This window comes from Tauraco erythrolophus, chromosome 7, assembly GCF_009769465.1.
Source record: "Tauraco erythrolophus isolate bTauEry1 chromosome 7, bTauEry1.pri, whole genome shotgun sequence".
Taxonomy (NCBI): Eukaryota; Metazoa; Chordata; class Aves; order Musophagiformes; family Musophagidae; genus Tauraco; species Tauraco erythrolophus.
In genome coordinates this window covers 5,566,025-5,586,515 of record NC_141471.1, presented here as the reverse complement: position 1 = coordinate 5,586,515, position 20,491 = coordinate 5,566,025, and the positions used below count along the sequence as shown (strand labels likewise).

The 20,491-nt window shown below is 47.5% G+C and overlaps 2 protein-coding genes across 2 annotated transcripts in view; both read right to left on the bottom strand.

The window, feature by feature from the left end:
• Positions 1 to 860: 860 nt before the first annotated feature.
• On the bottom strand, positions 861 to 6,953 carry LOC104371396 (solute carrier family 22 member 13). Its single transcript, XM_086614967.1, has 10 exons — positions 6,570 to 6,953; positions 5,397 to 5,500; positions 4,902 to 5,056; positions 4,164 to 4,332; positions 3,667 to 3,787; positions 2,998 to 3,092; positions 2,485 to 2,699; positions 1,893 to 2,001; positions 1,529 to 1,739; positions 861 to 956 (listed from the first exon to the last, which is right to left on the bottom strand). The coding sequence occupies exons 1-10, from the start codon at positions 6,951 to 6,953 to the stop codon at positions 861 to 863; spliced, it is 1,659 nt and encodes a 552-aa protein (XP_086471093.1).
• Positions 6,954 to 10,079: 3,126 nt separating this feature from the next.
• Positions 10,080 to 20,491, bottom strand: part of LOC104375197 (oxidative stress responsive kinase 1) — a 170,277-nt gene continuing 159,865 nt past the window's right edge. Inside the window, exons 13-18 of the mRNA XM_086614368.1 lie at positions 18,692 to 18,850; positions 16,103 to 16,176; positions 15,106 to 15,158; positions 14,599 to 14,667; positions 13,644 to 13,708; positions 10,080 to 12,719 (exon numbers count right to left, since the gene is read on the bottom strand). Of these exons, the coding sequence (XP_086470494.1) occupies positions 12,645 to 12,719; positions 13,644 to 13,708; positions 14,599 to 14,667; positions 15,106 to 15,158; positions 16,103 to 16,176; positions 18,692 to 18,850 (495 nt within the window). The 3' untranslated portion in view covers positions 10,080 to 12,644. The remainder of the gene's footprint in view (positions 12,720 to 13,643; positions 13,709 to 14,598; positions 14,668 to 15,105; positions 15,159 to 16,102; positions 16,177 to 18,691; positions 18,851 to 20,491) is intronic.

Below are 20,491 nucleotides of genomic sequence, written 5' to 3'. Positions count from 1 at the left end.
AAAGTGGTCATAAACCATTTAAAGACAGAGATGGATATAGCAATAGAACAGGATAGAGTAGACTAGATCTGATAGTTCCCAGAAAGATCTGCACTTCATTCTAAGAGACCAACTGCTGCAACGTCTCTCAGTTTCCTGGAACAGGGAAAATAATGGGGGTCTTACTGCATTATCTCAGCCCTAATTGCAGCCCAACAGCACAATCTTCTGTGCACAAAGCATCATGACATGCTTGCATTCAAAGCCACCAGCACCAAGGTGAAAACTCTGCTGCCAGTTAGATGTCTTTCCTCACTGCTTGCTGTTTCTTCCATCGCATCTTTTTCTCCTCAGTTGTCTCAAATTAAAAAAAAAAAATTAAAAGGAGTGTTTTTAAGAGAGGGTGAGAAGACCATGCTAGACAGTTAAGAGAAATCACTCCTTGTGAGTGTGAGTTTGTTTTCAGCGTTGCATCTGCTCTGGCTTTCTCTCTAGTGAGCCCAGTACTCCTCAAGTCTACTCAATGCTCTAGCAGGTGTCTCACTCAGACAAAGTTTACAGTCTCACATTCCTGGAGATGAGACAGAAAAAAGGAAGAGAAAATGTTGCAACCATTCTGGTTTCTGATGTCTTTCTCTGTTTCCTTAAATGAAAAGCATTGGATTTTCTCCGTCAAGAGCACCGTTGAACACCAGAGACAGCATGCAGTGCCTGAGGACAAGCTATAGAGGGAGATACAGGAAGGCAAAAAAGAAAAGTAGAGACAAGAACTGACAGTGACCTCTTGAGAGATGGTAGTGTCCTGCAAATAGAGACCTTGCCTGTCCTTGGTGCCTGCACAGCACTAGATTGCCTTTAATTACAGCCCCTTGAAGGCCCAGCTAGAAGTAAGTGGTCTTCGTGCACTCCTTGTCTTGGCCACCATCTTTTCCTTTCACGTGTCCATTCTCAGAGCTGCTATTGGCATTTTCACAGACCTAATGAAAGAGAAAAGAGTTAAAAAATGAAAAAAGACCTGCTATGAGCTGACAGCAGCCTTCTCCAAGACATGCAGCCTTCAGCAGCCTAGCTTGCCATTCACCACTCACTCTCTGGGCCCACATGGACACCCTTCTCCCAGCAAAGCAACAAAAGTATTGGGGTGCAATTCCATCCAGACCCACGGGTAGTAAGTGCTGGGAGATACACAGGCCAAAAGCCAGAAGACATGGCTACAAGGCACTGACTCTTCCCTGAGGAGCACAGGGGGAGGCAAGCAAAGCATTGGCCATTCCTGGAGTCCTTCCATCCCACAAACAGGAATAAAGAGATGACCACCATGGGTCTGAGTTACCCTCTAGGAAGGGTTATGAGGCATCATCCCCTCCTTCTGCAGTGGGGCAGCTCCACTTCCTACCCTCCAACCCACTGAAAGCCCTTGAAGAAACCCCCAGTTCCAGTCCATGCAATTCTGACAGCCTCCTACAGCGCTGGCACCCCGTGTCCCTGCCCAAGAGGGTCTGTTGGTGGCCATGCCCGAGAGGCAGCACAGGCACCACCGGTTACCCACCTCAGCTGGGGGGCTGCGGCCCCCTGTGTCATCTGCCAGGTCAGTGCTGCGGGTCTCAGGCAGCAGGACACAGAGCAGCCCCCCCACCACTGGGGCACTCCCGAAGATGGCCATGGGGACAGCCCGGTGGTACTGGTCCAGGAGGCGGATCAATGGGGCCAAGATCCCCGCCACCCGCGCTGACATCGAGCACAGCCCCACGCCGGTCTGCCTGGGGAGTGAGGGACAGTGGGAGGCACAGGCAGGGCTTGGGCCCCTCAGGACACCATGGAACCAAGTGTGGCCATGGGGACAACCAGGCTTTTGCCCCATCACTGCCACCAGCCATGGTGGAGGGAAGCCCTGATGTGTGGGGAGACCTCACCTGACGACCGTGGGGAAGAGCTCTGCGGAGTAAACGTAGGAGGTGGAGAAGGAGGCTGAGGCCGTAAACTTGCCGATGATGGCCAGGACGGTGGTCACCACAGGCTGGTCTGAGGGGAGGAGGAGAGACCAGCGCTGTGGGATGAGGGCCCAGCACCACGCGGGGATGGAGGCTGGGGATACACCATCATAACTGTGCCATCTGCAGGGAGCCACTGCCTCTGAACAGTGCCTGAACGTGGACCAAGGAGCAGCTCTGGCCTGGAAGCCACCTTCAGCGCACTTTGCAGCCATCATCTCATCTCCGCACATACTAATTTTCCCAGAGGACAACTCTGCTAATAGGTGGGCTACCAGGCTCAGCTCTACCCTCTCCTGTCGCAATAAGCAGGCAAAAGTTTGCTGAGCAGAATGAGCCTTGGGGAGCTGACCAAGTAGTCCCTTGTGGCCATGGCACCAGGGTCAGCTCAAACCCTGAGAGATGTGAGCCAGCCTGGTTGGGAGGACAGGACCTGCATCAGCAAGGGGAGGTTTGGGGCTCTGTGCCTCTGTGTACCAGAGGTGGTCCTCTCAGGATGGAAGAGGTAGTTCACCTTCAGGGATGCCAATGATGATCAGACACACCAGGCCGCTCAGCAGCAGGAAAAGAGCCTGGCTTTTCTTCCTTCCAAACCACTGCAGCATGAAGATACAACCAACACGGGCTGGGATTTCCACTGCTCCGAATGCAAGTTGTGTCAGGTAGATGTCCAGACCAAAATTTGTCACGTTCAGACTCAGTCCATAGTAGACAAGGCTGTTCACAAACCTGAAACACGGGCAGGGTGGCCATGAGTAAATTCAATCTTGATTTCCAATGACAACATTTTGAACAAGCCACAGCATTTCCAAGATCTCATAAAACCAGACCAATACCACAGGACAACCAAAGCTGGAATGGCTCTAACCTTTCCCACAAATCACACAGCATTTTGAACAGCCAGAACCAGAAGCACCCACCAGTAACACCCAAAACCTACAAGGTAAATTTACAGTTCCTGTCAATCCCCAATCCCTTCTTTCCTTCACCTGGAAGTATGGAAAGAGAGGACCAGGGGATGTCTTACCAGTTGCACGACATGACTAAGGTCACCTTCCGCAGGTGCTTCTTCCGAAAGAGATCCAGAGTACTCCCAGACTTGGTCTGTGTCTCAGGCTTCAACTTCAAAATGCAGAAAGCCAAAGAGTCAAAGCAGGCAAAGGAAACCCATGGCAAGCTCCTTTTCCATCTGCAGCCAAAGGAAAGCCTCAGATGGACAGGCTTGTGACCCTCAAACTGCTCTGGGAGGGAAGGCAGCCCAGCTGAGCTGGTCTCCTGCACCCAGGCTCTGCTTGCCCAACACAGTAGTTTGGACTAGTAGCAGGGATTTTGGGGTAGGAATGTCCTTTGGCCATTTAAGCATGGAAAAGCACAGACTAAACAGAGATCTTGTTCTCATCCTCAACACTCCTACAGAAAAAAGCCAGGGAAGTATTGGCATCCTTTCCGTATCCCAAGGTGGACTCCAGAAAGCTCCAGGCTGAGCCTCAGCACAAGCCGTGCCTCTTCCCTGACCTTGTCTCTGTATAACGCAGCTGAAGCTGGAGTCACCCACCCACAGCCCATCCCCAAATCATTCCCAGCGGGTGTGGAAAATTGTTTATCAGATGACCTCAAGTCCGGTGGCTGCTACAAACCCAGGCACAGAGCAATGTCTCTGAAGACAACCAGCAGTTCCCCATGCCATTACAGGTACCTGCTCAAGGAGTGCTGGTGGGATGGTGCGCTTGTTGATGGATGCTGCCTTCTGAAGGACCTTCTTCGCTTCTTCTATTCTGCCTTTCATCACCAGCCACCGAGCTGATTCTGGTAGGATGCTGCCAAAGAGATGAAATCAGGAGATGCTGCTGCAACCAGCTGGATTTCCCCACAACCCATCTCTCTCTCTCTCTGGCCACATCCAGCAAGCAATGCACATTACATGTGATGGAAGGGTCTAAGTACCTCCTCAGGTCAGGGTTTCCAGGTCTACATTTAGGCACCAAGGGCCACATTTGAAGACCTGAAGCAAAGCAGCTGCTGCTCCGAGAAGGCCAGTGCGTAGGGAGAGGTGCTGAGCTCTGCAGCAGCCCCTTCATCATCTGCACTCTAATGGGAAGACCCAACCTGCTCGTGAGCTGCTGCCTCCTCACTTCCACCGCTCGCACCCACTGTTGTCATGTCTGCAAGGAGCTCTGCTCTGCTCCTGCTTACCAGATGTAGAAGAAAAGGGCAAACAGTGGAGCAGATCCTGCAATCTCCAACAGCCTCCAGTTGCGAATAGCATAACTCAAACCAGCCAGAAGCATCTGTCCAACGGCGAAATAGCAGTGAGAAATAAGCACTGCCTTTGGCCGGGAGGAGACACCAACCCATTCTGTAGCTGAAAAGAAGAATGAAGGTTCGGGGTCATCCATGCAAATGATTTCCCCTGGTGCAAACAGCGTGTTTCCCCCGAGAAGAGCTCTGCAGGAGGGGAGGGGAGGAGACTGGTGGTCAGATCTCTGCATCACACATGCAAGTCACCAGTTTTTCATGACATGCACCGCTTATCCTTATTGTCCAGATGACCTGGCTCTCTGCAAGAGGACATGATGGTCCCATAAGTCACCTCTTCGCTCTCAGCGTCCATAGAGTCCCTCACTGAGGCAGACCTGAGGCCCAAATCGATCATGTCCCAGAGCCACCGGGTTCTCTCCTGCATTGACCTCCTGAGCTGGCAGGCTGCCCCTATGCCCACCTCTGAGCACTGGTGTGGGAGAGATTCTCCCTGCGGCTCTCACTCAGGGTTAGGGAGGTGCCCAAGTGCTGAAGGGTGGCACAGAGCAGGACCTGTCCTCACCCCGGTGTTTTTCCAGATGTACATGATCATTTTTATTTCTTTACAGACCTTTTCTCTTGCATCTTCAGAGGCCACACCTGTCTGTCTCAGGGTAAGGGCATCCTACTCACCTAAGGCCAGCATCGTCATGGTGATCCCTGACACTGAAGCCCCCACGACACATCTGAAGGCCATGTACACATAGAAATGGGGCACAAAGGCAATTCCTAAACCAAACAAGCACTGGAGGAGGACGGAGATCAGAATGACTGGCCGGCGGCCGATCCTGCGGAGGAATAAGGAAGACACAGTTGGTATCTAGAGAGACCCCATGGAGATGGGGAAGAGCCCAGTGGGTTACACAGTGATTGAATCACCCTCTCTTGAGGGTGGTGAGGCTCAGACTGGACTCCCAGTTGATTCGTGAAGCACCCTGTGCACACGCTGTGCTTTCTCCCTTCCACCCACCATGTGGCCATGTCCTTGTGGGACCTGAGGACTTTGGTCAGGGTCCCTGTTAGCAAGGGGCAGTGACAAAACATCCAGGGTGCAGTGACCAGCCAGTGTGCCACTGTGTGCTCTTCTGCCTTTGCACAGCCCCTGGACGGGTGGTTGTGTCTCCTCACCTGTCGCTTAGTGGCCCAAAGATCAGGGATCCAAGGAACAGCCCCAGCATGTAGATGGACTGGGAGATGTCATTCAGGCCCTTCCTGTCACACACCAGGTCAAACTGGAGGAAGGAAACACAGCTGCTTTTGTTCTCAACAGGCTCCCCATGCTTTCTGATCCCACCTCCAAGGAAGTGACTCTCCATGGCATGCTCTTCGCACACAAGTCAGAGGTGGGACAAGCCTGTGGGGCACTCAGTGGTGCCCCTCTTCCAAGTACTGGGATGTGTTTGACTCCCCTCCAGCCCAGGTACACCCAGGGGAGCCTCCTGGTTGGAAAGTTTTGCTTAAAGTGAGACTTGGGACAGAAGCCCAGTACTTTGCTTCTCCTAGACTGCCTTCTGTCCCAAAGGAAAAAGGATGAGTGCAACGCTGATACCCAGGCCGAGCAATTTCTGTTCAAGAGATGTTCTGCAATTGCCAGCATCCAGAGGGCATCTATAGAAAGTGTCACATAGGGAAGAGCATGTATAGGAAATACAGAGAGGCCAGAAAGCACTGGAAGAAGGTTAGTACTGCTCTCTGGAGCATTGCTGATGTTGCTGGAGCTCCTGGTGACAATCAAACCTGTGGCTTTGCAAGCTCTCCTCTCCTCGTCAAACCTGATACCTCCACACAGAGCGAGGAGCAGCGAGGAACTCGAGCTCTTTGCAACAGCCCTGAGCTGGAGTCCCCAAGCTGAGACTCCAAGGCAGACGCCCCACGGCTGCTCACCCTGACTGTTCCCCACCGTGCATGGGAGGAGAAGCCAAGCGCTGAGCCCTGCCTCCTTCCCCTGGCTGGGGGGTCCGGAGAACAAAGCTGTGCACAGCAACAAGTTGGAAGCTTACCCCCGGTCGGCGGAGTGGCAGCTGGGGCAGGGAGACTCAAAAGGTCCCACCAGGAATGATTAATCTCTCCACTGCCTGTGGCCCCGTTGACATCTATATCACAGCCTGCTTGCCTGCAAACTCTCCAGGACCACACCTGGGGGCCTGGTGGTGGAGCCAAGGTCCCCAAAATACACATGATATGAATCTCAGCCCAGTTGCACCACAGCTGGCACCAGCTTTGACTGAACTGCAGGACAGGGGACCCATTTGGGTGTCCCATCCCTTCCACACCCCAGCACATCAAAAGGCGATTACAGACCTCGGTCAGCAGGGACGGTGGTTCTGCTGAGGGGTACACCCAGCCACTGCTGCACTTCTCCGTGGAGTTCAGGCCATATGTCATGATGGAGTCAAGGTCCCAGTCCACGGGTGAGTACATGGAGCACTGCTCATACTCCCCATCTGCATCCCGGGGCAGGGTGAGGTTCAGCTGCTCTTCCTCTGTCAGGTTGGGGCCGACGGCACGGATCCAGCTGGTGTCACAGTGATGCGGCACGCGCGAAACCATGAAAAGTTGGCAAAACTGGTGGAAAGACACACTGAGGCAGGGTAACAAGGTGAACAGCACCAGCCATTTCTGAAACGGCCCAAAATCACCGACCGCTTTCAAAATTTCCCCGACGCCCGACATTGGCAGCTGCATCTGAGACAGGACAGTGCTGGAACAGGCTTTCTGGAGGGCTGGAATTAATGTTTAAACCTAAGATAAGCTCTGCAGTCGTAGGCAGCCACCACAAATATGTAAAGTCAGGACAGACTTCATGCTTGATGTTTTACCTGCCCTAAGCACCCCGTGTAATATATTAATCACCTCCGTGCCGCTCACAAACAGACGGTGCTGGCTGGAGCAGAAGGACCCCTGTTTCGGGCAACCTAGGTCACCCTCAGCCAGGGCCAGGTGGCACTGACGGGAAAAGATTCTTCTCCAAAGCGACTGCAGGAGCAGCATTTGCTGAACCGCTGAGAGGATGCTCAGCAGTTCCACTTGGGCAAGTTCAGAGGGGCCAAGACAGCCCAGTGTGATGTAGAGCTGGGAAAGTCACCGGGAATAAAGAGAGTGATGCTAATGGATGGGCAGAGCCAGAGACGAGGAGGAATGGCCAGTTACCCATGGTCTCAGGTGACAGGAGACTCCATTTCCTTCATCTTTTGCAGCTTCCCTGTGCAACCACAAGCAAGCCATGAATGGGATGCCCATCCTTTCCACCAGTTCTGGGCCACCTCACTGGTTGGTGGGGACTGTACACAGGGAAGACTTGGGGAAGGCACACAGGGATGAGAGAAATCTGACAGCGGGCAATGCTGCTTGAAGCCAGTTTGGCAAATCTCAGCTCAAATGCCTTCCTGCTCTAAAATGATCGTTGAGAACATGAAAGCAACCCTGTTGAGCCCGTCTCTGATGTAGGAACAGCATTGGCCTGAGGGCCCTTTGGGATATCCATGAGGCAAGAAGTGCCCAGAAGCAACTTGGATGCTCTTTCTCCTGTCCACAGATCCAGCTGGTGTCACAGTGACGTGGCACGTGTGGAACCATAGAAAGTTGGCAAAACTGGTGGAAAGCCACACTGAGGCAGGGAAACAAGGTGAGCAGCACCAGCCTTTTCTGAAATAGCCCGAAGTCACCAGCTGCCTTCAAAATCTCCCCAACACCTGATGCTGGCAGCAGCATCTGCAGAGGTGGGTTTCCCAGGAGCTAGAACCGGTACTCAAGCCCAAGGTTAAGTCCTGCAGCTGTAGGCAGCCACAAGGACCACGCAAATCTGAAGAAAAAGCAATGCTCTGGGTCACGATTTGAAATCACGTTGCTTTCCCATTAAGGAATCAGAAATTTCAGGAGGTGCACACGCTCCAGGGGAGGTTACTTTCCATTTGGAAATGCACCAGCTGGGAGGAGAGAGGGCGAGGTGGCCATCAGGATGAGGTGTGACCAGCAGGAAAGCCCAGAGGAACGGGCAGTATGAGACACCTCGTGGTGAGCACCACAAAGGGAAACATCCAAGGATGAAGGTAACGGGTGGACTGTTCAGTCACAGGAGGACTATGAGGTGCTGGACTAAGGCAGCATGGGAAACGTTTAGGAGTGTCTATAAAGGGATCTCCTACAGAGACAGGGATGGGAGACAAAACTGGGAGAGAAATAAAGAGCCAGAAAATGGCAAACTGAGCCCAAGAGCCTTAGAAAGGAGAAAGAATGGAAAAGGTAGCTTAGGAAGTGCCACCATCCAAAACCACCACATTTTTTTTTTGTTTTGGTGGGGTTTTTTTGTTTGTTTTTAAGCAAGAACACACATATTTTTAAGCAAACACAGATGGGGGCATCCCAGCCAAAAGGCCTGGGGAACATGGCTGAAATCAGACCATCCCTGTCCCCCCCCACGTTGCCATCAGCAGTCCGTGAAGCTTTAGAGAAACTTCTCTGATCCCACACTCTAAGCAGGAAGATCTCTTCTGCTTGTCTTAATGGAGACACCATGATCTCCTCAAACAGAAGCCCATGAAGCTCCGGGTAAATCATGTCAACAAAGATGCCAGTCGGAATGAAGAGGGCACCTTCAGAACAAAAGCCATACATTAGGGAAAAGCTTCCAAGGACATCCATTGAGAAATACTAGGATATTTTATTTCTCAGGTAAGGTTTCCCTTCATTCCTGAAAACTCCCTTCCTTTGTAGATGTACAAGAAATACTGAAGGATGTGAAGGAGAACTCTAAGGTTTCTCCAGTGCAGTGCTTCAGAGAGTTGGCTTTCCAAGAGGGAGCCAGGCAGTCTCTGCTTGCAACCAGGCACTTCTCTTTTGCATGACATCAGATGACACCAAAAGGCTGTGGCCAAGGTTGCTGTTAAAGGATGACCACAACCGGGGAAAGCTGTCCGGATACCCACCCAGTCTAAACAACACCAAATTGCAGCATTAACTGTGACAAATCTACAGCCACAACCATGGCGGTGGCTCAGTGCCAGGCCACAGAAGTGTTTCCAGACTTGTGGCAAGAGGTTGACTGACAGCCTGCCAACAGTCTTGTCACCTGCACACTCAGACAAGACCTTTCCCTTCAGGCACCTTCTTGCTCTCGCAGCCTTTGGGCATGACCGCTTGCACACGAGTACGCTGCAGCAGAGGAAACTGGTGCTTAGAGAGGAACATCCCGGCTAAAGCCGAGTGCTGTCAGGATGACGAGAGACGGGGACATGCCTGGGCTCCACCTCTCACCATCAGTGCATTTTCCCAAAGTCCTGGCTGCACTACAAACAAAAGGGAGAGACCTCAGAGGCACTTCTGAATCAGGTCTGCCCTGAAGCTTCAAATTCAGAAAGAACACATATTGCAGAGGTGGAGAGGAGGAAGTGTAGTTCATGCTCCAAACACTTCTCAGGGTATAAATCATCTCACTTTAATACCAGCCCATGTCACCCTGAGGTGTTCCTGGACAGAAGCAGCTCATTCCCAGCTGCACAGGACTTGCAGAGCTTGGAGCAAACCTTTCAACTGATGACAAGACCTCAGGGTACAATCCCAAGTGTCATCCTGGCCCCATTTCTGCACACAACTCCTGCAGAGCGTCCCCACCCCTTCCTCATCGATTCTTCCCAAGGGTGGTCAAACCTCCCACCACCCCACACAGAAACGCCCCAGGGCTTGCAGACACCACTCAGACAAACCCCTTCCAAGATACACCATCCAACCCAACGACATGGAAACCACACACCAAACACATGGCAATGGACAATTTGTTCTTTATTGATTAAAAATTAGAGACATGCAGTAAAATACAAAGTCCAAAAAAGGAAAAAAGCCTGAATATTTTACATCTTTCATTATAATCTACAATACACCAAAGTTGTGAAGAGGATCGGTTTTCCTTAACAGAGTATTGTCCTTAAAAGTAGGAACTAACTTAAAATTACCACCTGCTTCCAGGTTCAGATCAGAAATTTGCACAAAACCCAAATTCTTAATGACACTGGAAAACAATTATGAACAGCATTGGCACTTACTGGAACAACATCAGAACAGACAGTTGTCTAGCACTGTAATAGCCCAAGTAAATATTTTGGATCCCTACCCAAAACATCTGGAGATCTACAGAGCAAAAACCATCAGTTTCTTCCTTACTTATTTTCTCCATTAAAGAACAAAGGAGCCGTGGGTTAGTGTGAGCTCAAGCTCTCTAAGTCCCGGCTTTGGGAAAGCAGGGAATAACTTATAATAAATAGATGCTGCATTGTTCCATTTGAGCAGTTCGAGTCCCACCTTCCTCAGCACCAGTACACAAATGAACAAGGAGGTCCCCATGGCATGCAGGCAGAAGGGAAAAATAATACTGTACCAAGACTACCTTGTCTCCATATCCTAAGGGTTTCGAACACAACCATATGGAGCACAGGGTGACATGAAAATCGAGATGCCAGCCTGCTCTTCCCAAGCCAAGAAGCTCGATGGGGGAAGCTGTAGGGAGTGCTTTGCATCAGACAACAGGAGAACGTGCCAGAGGTGCCACACGCATGTGCGCACACACACCTGGCCAACGCCAGCCACCACTAACTCCCTGGTATCAGGCACGCCACTCCTGGGCTCCCAAGAGCATTTACTCAGCGTCCTGGGATGCTCTTGCTCCCAAACTCTTTCTCCTCTCCCTCCCCTTCACGCTCACCAGCCATGGGGCTGCAAATAGCCCATGGGGACATACCCAATATCCACCCAGGGGCTAAAAGCAACGAGGGTGGTATGAAAAAAAAAAAAAAAAAGAACATGCACAATTCAGAAAGCTTCCACAGCTGCTCATAGAGAACAATATATAAATACAGACTGTTCATCTGAAAACGTGGAAATAAAAAAAAAAGCCCTAATTGAACGCAGTCATTCCGCTTTAACACTCTGTTTCTGCATTGTTTGTGGCTGACGGAAACCGAACGCGTTTCCATCTGCGTGTTAAATTACAGGCTTACGATTTCTGTGTCGGAAACACTCCGGAGCCAATAGCAGTTACAAAGGCCAACTGTGAAACAGTAGGAAACAAACAAAAAAAATCAACACCATTTATTATTCACATATTGCATTACAAGTGTCTCTTACCAAACTCAGAGTATAATTTATATTATTGATGTAGAAACTCAGATTCAACACCGCCTGGAAATAAAAGCTAAATACGTGTGTGACGGGGTTTCGGTGACGTCCGGATCACACGCCGAGGCCCGGAGCGGCGAGAAGGCTGACGCCCCGAGCGGTCAGTGCAGGAGGGACACAGCCCGGCGCTCGCTCGCCCAGTACTACCACTCTACTGGCGATTCTTTATTGCTGTAAAACGCGACAGGGATGGTTCCACGGGTACCAGTTTGCAACGGACTGGGAAACACGTTGGGAGGACTCGCGCAGCCAGGCAGAACAGACCGGGTTTCAGGAACGGTTTGAAGTGCATCTTTTCCAAACGCAGAGTGAGACAGATCTCCTCTCCCTCTGACCACCAATATGTTGTTGGTCATCTGAAAGACCAGTTTCCAGACAGCAACGCCTCATTGGTCTGCTTCACCAACAGACTACATTTCAGATGCAGAATGAAAGACTTTTTGAGGAAGGACTGCTTAACGTAAATTAAAAGGTTCAGCCCTCATGCCACGCCTGGCACTCATGTGGAGAGAACCAAAATGGTAAAAAAAAAAAAAAAATTAAGGCAGTTTACAAAGGGAAGCTGACTTCTAACACCTCAAAGTCAAGAACTTCTCAAAAAACACAAACACAAGGGAAGGTGGCTCTCCCTCCCGTGGGTTAAGACTTGGCTTGCTTTCTCAGGTGCAAGCATTCAAACCAGCAGTTTTACAAAACACAGCTGAAGAGAAGCAGATTTCTCTGCACTCCAGGTGACCCAAACAACATGTACACTGGTGTTTCAGATAGAAGGAGAAGCAGGTGAAGAACAAAAAAAGATCTGTTCAGTATTAAAACTTGTGCAAAAATAGCAAGTGAAAAAAATGAAACCACATGTAAGCAAACATTTAGGCAAGATCATCAGAGCAGTGGAACCCCCTGCTTCGTACTCAGTAGTATTTTTTTTTTTTTGAAGTAAGGCAATAATAAAATGAACATGCAGGCAATGATGTGTTGGATCTGCATGTTTGAGATGACAGATACAAAAACATGAGAGTTGTTTACAAAAGGTGTAAACGCCATCGGTAATTTCAGGAAGGTTTGTGATCCTATTAAAGAAAATGTTAAAGCTTCTAGGAAGGGGGCTGTAGTTCAATTCTTTGGCAGTAGTGGTTTTTTTTAGGCTAACAGAAGCATTACGAATATGCACATGTGGGTTCTTGGTTGGGAAACATCTCCTGGGACCATTGTTTAGCTGATGCTGAGCTGTGCAAATCCTATAAGTTTGCCATCATCAGGAATATCTGAGCCTTCGACACCAGATGCCTGAAACACAAGGAACAGAGATCCAAATAGCAAGGCACACGTTCTGCCCTCAGGTACGTACCCACTACGTCTCACAAGGTGTACCAGTCTAGGGAGGAAGCAGTCACAGGACAGCTTTGCACTGTATTCAGCAGCTCACACCACCCAAAGGAAAAATTGAGTGGTTGTTTTTTTTTTTTTTCTCCTTTTTTTTGGAAGCTAGGAAGGGCTGGGACTGAAGTTTTGCCAATCTCTGCTCTGATTAAGGTTACGTGCACTAACTGGGGCAAAACAAGTCAAAATTCCTTACAGAAACAATCAAAAACAACAGCACTTACTGCTTCACTACCAATAACTGCTTACGCCTTTGCTTTCCAATATAACTATCCCAGAATTTCACCACCTCTGAATGATTCATCTGCCCTTCTTTCTCCTCTCCTAGCCTATCTTCTCTCAGTTTTGTAGTTTTCTCTCTCTTCTTTTGTGTCCGGGCTCCCCCTCCATCTTTTTTTTTTTTTTTTCATCCTTCATTTCCTCCTCGGAGACAATGTATCTGGACCCTCCCCACTCTCCTCCTCCAAGAAAGGAGGCATTTCTTAAGCCCACTTACCTGTCTTGAGTATTTCTGCCCTTTCTGGGCAAGTGTACATTCCAAGCCCAGAAAATACCCTTTTGTAACATTTTTTAAATGCTTATTTTGCCAGGATAAGGGAATGTTTGTATTGGCACATCATCTCGCGCTTACTTAATGCAGGTGCCTCTCAGAGGACGCAGGCAGGGAGCCTGCGTTGCCTGGTGTTGGACAACCAGTAAGAAGTTGTGGGAAAGAAGGGAGGATTTAGAGTGCATGCATTAGATGCCTACAGTAGACACCAGATGCATCTATATGCAATGCCTTCTCTTTGACAGTGATGACTTGTTCAATTAGGGAACAGGAATAAATACCAGTTTGAAAGTGACGGATCTGTTTGCTTGGGGCTCTTCCACAATTTTCTGCAAATTAGCTGCAACTGAAATCACACACACACACACAAAGAAAATGGGCAAATATTAGGACAGGCTAGAGAAAAACATCCCAAACTCATTAGGCCTCTTTCTATTACTTAGAACTTTTTAAAATGATAAAATGGTTTAGGTCTCGATTAGACTCATCTACTTAAATCTAAAGCTTTAAACTGAAAAGGCTGTCATGTCTCACTCCCCTTCTTTTTCAGAGGTAGTTATTTTTTCCCAGATGTGGTGGGATTAGTAGTAATAAACTGCCCAGCTGCACCTGGAAATCCAGTTAATTTTGCACTAGCAGCCTTTCCAGATGTTGCAGCCTGTGCATAAGGAATAGTTTTGCTTGCTGTGGTCGAAATATACAGGCAGCGCTGACAATTTAAAAGTCTCACCTGCTGCACAGGAGGACACATTTATTAAGCAAACTGTTGCTAGAAGTAGCTGTCCACTTAGTTGTTTGTACCCACACAACACGTGCTGCCGCCCTAGTGCACGCGCACTTCACACTTCCTTCCCCAGCCCGACTCCAAACAAAAAAGCCTGGCTGATTCCAGTCCCAGACCTCTCTTGCGCCGGACCTGTGAGCAGCACAGGCTCGTGCAGCAATTTGGCAACGCAGACATGTCAGAAGATAATGATTTAGGTAATGCATCGATGAGCCTTCATTTTGCATCACAAGGAACGTTTGCTTCTCAGTGTTCCCAACTAGATTGTATTCTTGTGAACTGGGGGTTGCCTAAATGTACTGGCACAACACTGCCACCAGACAGTTTTGTAGAGCCATTGGGGTGGAGAACCAAGGCCACAGAAAACTCTCCTAGAACCCACTCATCAGGTCATTTTAAACATGCAAAAAATGACTGAAATGGTTAGAGCAGAAAAAATAATATGTAATTACCTATTACCAGATCTCTGCCATCAACAAGACCTGCAGAAATGAGTTCTTGAGACACACCGTCAGCAGTATCTGTTGGGGAGAAACCCAAGAGCCAGTCACCACATAATAGAAATTGTCCAACTGATGAAGGCATCACACAGAAACCTAAAGGAACGTGCAGAAACCAAACAACAAAAGTCTTTGGTCTACACAAAGACAGACATCAGGGTGTGCACCAGGCGCAGTCAGACAACTCTGAGCTACGCTGTCAAACTCTGGGCTGGAATTCAAAAGGCTACACTTTGGTCGTATCCACGACAGTTTTACAAGAAGAGTCTTCTCAACAGCAGTGCTCCAGGCACTAGCAACCAGCTCAACCATAAGGCAAGCCCTAGAAACTCCTTTAGGAAGGCACTGCAGACAGACACTCATACAGGGTCTTCATACACACAACTGCACAACACCAAACACAAGAGTTCCCAGTCATCAAAACCACCTTCACACACTGGAATTTCCCCACCAGCTCACCTCTCCCTGGGGTAAATTCAAATCGAATATCATTGAGCTCTTTTTTTGAATTCCTGTGGAAAGAAGAGAATTTTATATAGAAGACACCATTTCATTGCATTGATTGATGTCCAAAACAAAGTGCTGTCACTGAATAATCAGTCTGTGATGAGAATTTAATTCATTGCACCCTCCCCCCTCAAAGGGCAGCAACTAATCATGTGGGTGTGCATCTGGAAGCAGGGCTCTCCGCACAACCTGACAGAGCCTACGTGGGCTAGAGTCCATGAGAAGCGAGTGCCATCTCTCCAGTACAAGGCCACGTTGTGCCACTGGCTCAGCAACTCCTATCTGTCAGCAGATATATCCCTGGAGCCCATCCTTCGGAGGAAGGAAGCGCTTCACTGACTGCAGATGCACACACGTTACGCAGCTGTCCATGAATGACTGGGAGGCGACATTCAGAAGTCCCAGTCCAATGCCTATCAACAGCCAGGATGCCTACAGAGATGAGGGGCAGGTTTCTTAAGTGAGACACATGAATACATGTAATGATAGTAGGATGCGCTTACAATCCTTTTTCTGCCTATTTCCAGAGACACAGATCAGAATCCATGCCTTGAATCTGGTAAAAGCTCTTCACTCTCAGAACTGGCTGAACTCTGAAGTTGTGCCCGAATAATGAGATGGTCCAGCACAAGGCCAAAACCCCTGGATCCCTGATCCCCTTTAGGGAACCCAACTAATTCCTCCTTCCCACTCTGTTAGAGTTTAGGAATATTTATACAAACATCACAACCTCTTTCAATCTACAGCTCTTGCCACACTGAAGAAGAGGATGAGAGAAACTGCTTTTCTAGGTTCCACTTTCAGTAGACTGGATGAAATCCAAGCTGACAAACAACATATAACCACCACCCTTTTAATTAAAAGGCAGACAGCAAGGTGCACTGCAGAAATCTCCAGTGTCCCTCTCTACAAAGGCTCACTTTGACAGACAGGTCAGTTTTGTCCTTACCTTAACCTTAGTACAAGGCTGATGGGGACTTTCGTGTCTTCCTGTACCGGAGCTGCAGCAGGGGCAGGTGGGGCCTGCAATAGGATTACATCATTTGAAAGCAGATTAGCACTTCCTTTCTCTGGTTTTCAAACTAGAGATAATTTTGATCAGTTATAAATACAAATAAAAGTTTAACTCGTCATTTGAATCATGACACTACAGTGAAAAAGGCAAGAGACTAATGAAACAGAAGAACTTCACGCTTAAATAGCAACCCAGGAGGTTCTCTCTGCAATTGTCTTGAAAAGAATAAAAAGCTACACAACTTTGAGAAATGCCAGAACGGCAAGAGACTTCGAAAGAAGTGCGAAATGTAAAAAGACTGCTTGCTTTGCATCAAAACTTAAGGGTTTTGGGCATTCATGACAGCTCCAAGACTTCCTGTGTTTTAATCCCTGCCCCAAACATCTGATGTAAAAACCTGATACAATTGTGAAAAGTACCGAGGAAATAATTCAACTGGCACATTAGCACATACTCTCAGTTACTTTTTTGTGAAATCAAAGGCTTTAAGAGCATCTAGCAGCAATTTTATAGCTGCCTATTTTCACTTCTGAATTATTTCTGAGTAATTATTGGAACCTATAATCGAAAAACTTTATATTGGTCAGCAATTTCCAGGAAGAAAGATCCAGGAGGTGTCCATCTTCATAGCATTTGTGATATTTCCAGTAAAGGGCTGATTGCTAATCAATCTCCACCAAAATCCCCAAACAGAACAGAGAAGGGTCAGTCACTCCTCCACTGTGCAAGTCATCTGTTCTGCACGTGCTGAGGTAGGGATTTTAAATCCTCAGTAACACAACAGACACAACACTAAGCTGATAATTTAAGTCTAGAAGTCTTGACCAAGTTTTTTCCATCTAGACCACTTGCTTTTTCAAGCGAGGAAAAAAAATAACCCTTTAAGACTAGTATTTTACTCCGTCTGTTGGTGCCCTTGTGCCAGCAAGGCAGGTGAGGGCTTCTGATGGCAATCTTGTTTCTGTTGAAGCTGAAAGCTTTACCAGGTCAGTGAAAGCAAACAACGGTTCATAGAGAAGCCCAAAGGTCTGCAAAACAGTAACCAACAAGCTACAAGAACCAGGGGAGAGCTATAAAGAGTAACACGCTGATACAAAGAGCTGTAAAGAAGAACATATTGACACAGAAAGAACTATAAAGAACACAATGACAAAGGTATGAAGTTCAGCTCAGGACAAGCTACCAACAAATAATCTATTGGGCACTGGTGGCAGGGAGCAAGACACTCTGCTAGTGCAAATAAAACCACTTTCACTGAGATCAACACTGTGACTTCATTTTACCCAACTGAGACTCCTGGCCTTCACTGCTGCTGGTGTTTCAACTGCTGCATAAAATTCAGGGATTAAACATTGGCACTTGTTCAAGAGATTTGAAGGGGTTTGATTTAAGTATTAAAGCTACTTTTAATGTAGCCAAGAATATGTTGGATCCCAACTCCACTATTTTTATTTAATGACTAATACACTGTCTTTAACGGTTTTGTAAACAGGAACATGAGCTGACTGCAGCGAAGTGATACACATATCTTTATGTTCTTTAAAATAAAACAATGAAACATTTCTAGGAAGGAGTAAGTCTTAAGTTATTTTTTGGACCAACACTGCCAAGTCTCTTGCCCTTGGGTCTGCCAAAAGGTGATGGTAGGCTGGCCCCCTCCAACAGTGACAGTCTCTCCCCATCAACAAATATGAACATTAGTGTCTCACAAAAGAGGTGCCATCATTCAGGAGTCTGGCAAACTCTGCAGTGCTTTACTCCAGCAAACCACAAGACATGTTCCAAGTGTCTCAGTAATGATTTGGGTTGGCCGTTTTTCTCTTTTTAACACAAGTCAAAGCTCTTTCCTGATTTTGCTATGCCTGCCTATCTGGCCTATATCCTACATTTTGGGGTGATGTAGCTAAGAATTAAACACAAACTTGTCAAGCTTTCACATTGACTGTACTTCCCTTCAACAGTGCATTCTCCCCTCTGCTTGAAAAGGAAGTGTTTGAAAGTACCACATGGCTCAGAGCTTCCCAAAGATGGAGTCTCTCCACAATTTTTGACTGCTCTGAGGACAGTTTTAACCTAGGCCTCCTGTCTCTCTCCTGAAGTCTGGACAACTTGCACATTCTAGTTTCTTCCACTCACTTTTCTCTCCACTCTTACCACATAGATGCCAGTGATGCTGAGACACACAATCAGAGCCTGTTTGTGCTGCACCTTAAATACCAGGAACGAGCAGCTGCCACTTAAATGACCTTCTCCTTTTTCCTTACCTTTAACCTTGCCTCAAGCCAGAGTCCACTCCCTGAACAGCACGGAAAGTCACCGCTCACTCACAGAATAAGAACGAAAAACTGCCGCACCCACGCTGTCTTTCGCAAGCCACCAGGCCAGCTGTCACGTCTGCTTAAGCAGCAGCACTAAATCAACTCCAGAGAAGCAACTTCCATGGCTCCAGATCATTTTAGCATGCCTGGTACAGAACAGCTAAGAGCAAGGCTGAAAGCTGGCATGAAGGGTTTCTGATCTTACCTGGGCTGCTGCTGCTGGGGCTGCTGGAGGAGCCTGACTAGGTGGAGGTACAGCAGTTTGAGGTTGTGCAGGTACTTGTCCTGCAGCCTGAGGTAGTTGAGAAGGTGCCTGTGCTGGAGCACTGAGTGAAGGACCTGGAGGCTCAGCTGATGGGAAAAGCTGCAAGAAAAAGGTATTTTAATGAGAAAAGGAACTAAGAGTTCCAACTCAAGCATCAGCTTTCAGAAAAGTGCTTTTTTGCCACATAAATCACTTAGAGAAGTTCAATGCCACAGGCATTCTCAGGCATCCAGGACACTAACACTGATCCCGAGTTGACACTCAAGGGGTTTAATGTTTTCTTATGTCCAGCGAGCCCTTCTGCCCTGACATGTGCAAGTTTCACTCACCAGTAAGGAAGGATAACAAACCAAGACAGCAGCATGACTGTGGATCTTGGACGAAAATTACACTCTGCAGCTAGTAAGGCTGGATGCACATAGATCATATCCTAGCTTGGATGAAAGCACCCTATCCTGTAGCTGTCCTCTTTCTTGGAATCCGAGTCCTATTTGTACTTCCAAGTAGCCATGCAGTCAAAGCAGAGCAATTCTGCTTTGACTTGTAGTTCTTTTCAGAGAACATAGCCTGGCAAAGCATTAAGGTTACTACTGACAATTTATAAATTCGTAAAACAAATGCCAGAGTCAGAACAATCCAGATATTCAAGTGAAAAGTGAATTCAGATTTTAAGTTCTTCAAAACACACAAGGCAAGACTGTTTAGAATTGGATTTACTAAAATTAGTCCCTTGCAAAAAAAAAAAAACATATGCAATTAATTTGGAGGTAGGGTAAAAAATCTAATTGAAAGTTTAAACTTTATTCTTGATCCATTATTCAGAACAGAGAAGCTGATTTTAGCATGATAACCAAAGAACTGTAAGCTTGATGGCACTTGTTCAGTGTGCCCTGCAACTTACTGCACTAAGTTGTAGGAAATATAAATCACCTTGAATGTTGAGAACCTGGGCAGCAGACCTCCAAATCAATATATATATATATATATATATCTCAAAGGATGTATCTCAATGGGGAAATTTGTCCCAAAAGGATTCTGGTTTTCAGCTTTTCCTTGGAATTTAGAGTTTATGTCAGACTACAGTGGCAGAACTGTAGTCTTAAGATCTCCCTTTATACGCAATCCTTGGAAACAGATGAAGCAAGAACAGGACAGCCTAACCCAAGACCAATTTCTCAGAGACAGCTCTGTTTATTTTTCCACACAGGTAGGGAGAAGAAAGACATAGCACAGTCTCTAGAAGACAAGCAGTCTTTATCACTGAAAGATAAGATATGCTAATATTTCTAGCATAAGAAACACAGGACAGAACTGAAAGCAGATTATAAATTGCACTTGAAGTTTTGTTTGCTAACAAATGCTACTAGAGATTTATTTCACGATTCTGAGCATAGGTTCCAAATTGGTGAGTCAGACTCTGCTAAACGGACATTTTAAAGTTGTGTTTCGTTCAGTTTCTTTTAAAGAGGAAATCGGAATCCCATTGTTTTGCTTAGATTATTGTTGTGACCAATTCATTGTCTCACAACAGACAGACTTTTGCCATAGCAAGTAAAGTTGAAAAGATACACGCTGAACTTAGCTCAGGGAGACCTCTTGGCACTATACAGCCAATGATTCCTTTTATAGGGAGGTTTTCAAGCAGAGCTCAGTTAGATACTAGGTTCTACTTCACACAATACTGTTTTCAAAGGTTAATAAAAACAGAGTCCTTGAAACAATAGCAATAACTGGAGTATC

Excerpts from the sequence above, each read along its gene's own strand:
- LOC104371396 (XM_086614967.1), bottom strand. The coding sequence starts at position 6,953 with ATGCAGCTGCCAATGTCGGGCGTCGGGGAAATTTTGAAAGCGGTCGGT. Across the intron at positions 5,057-5,396 it reads TTTGGGCCACTAAGCGACAG|GATCGGCCGCCGGCCAGTCA; the intron begins GTGAGGAGACAC and ends ATTCCTCCGCAG. Across the intron at positions 4,333-4,901 it reads CATGACGATGCTGGCCTTAG|CTACAGAATGGGTTGGTGTC; the intron begins GTGAGTAGGATG and ends TCTTCTTTTCAG.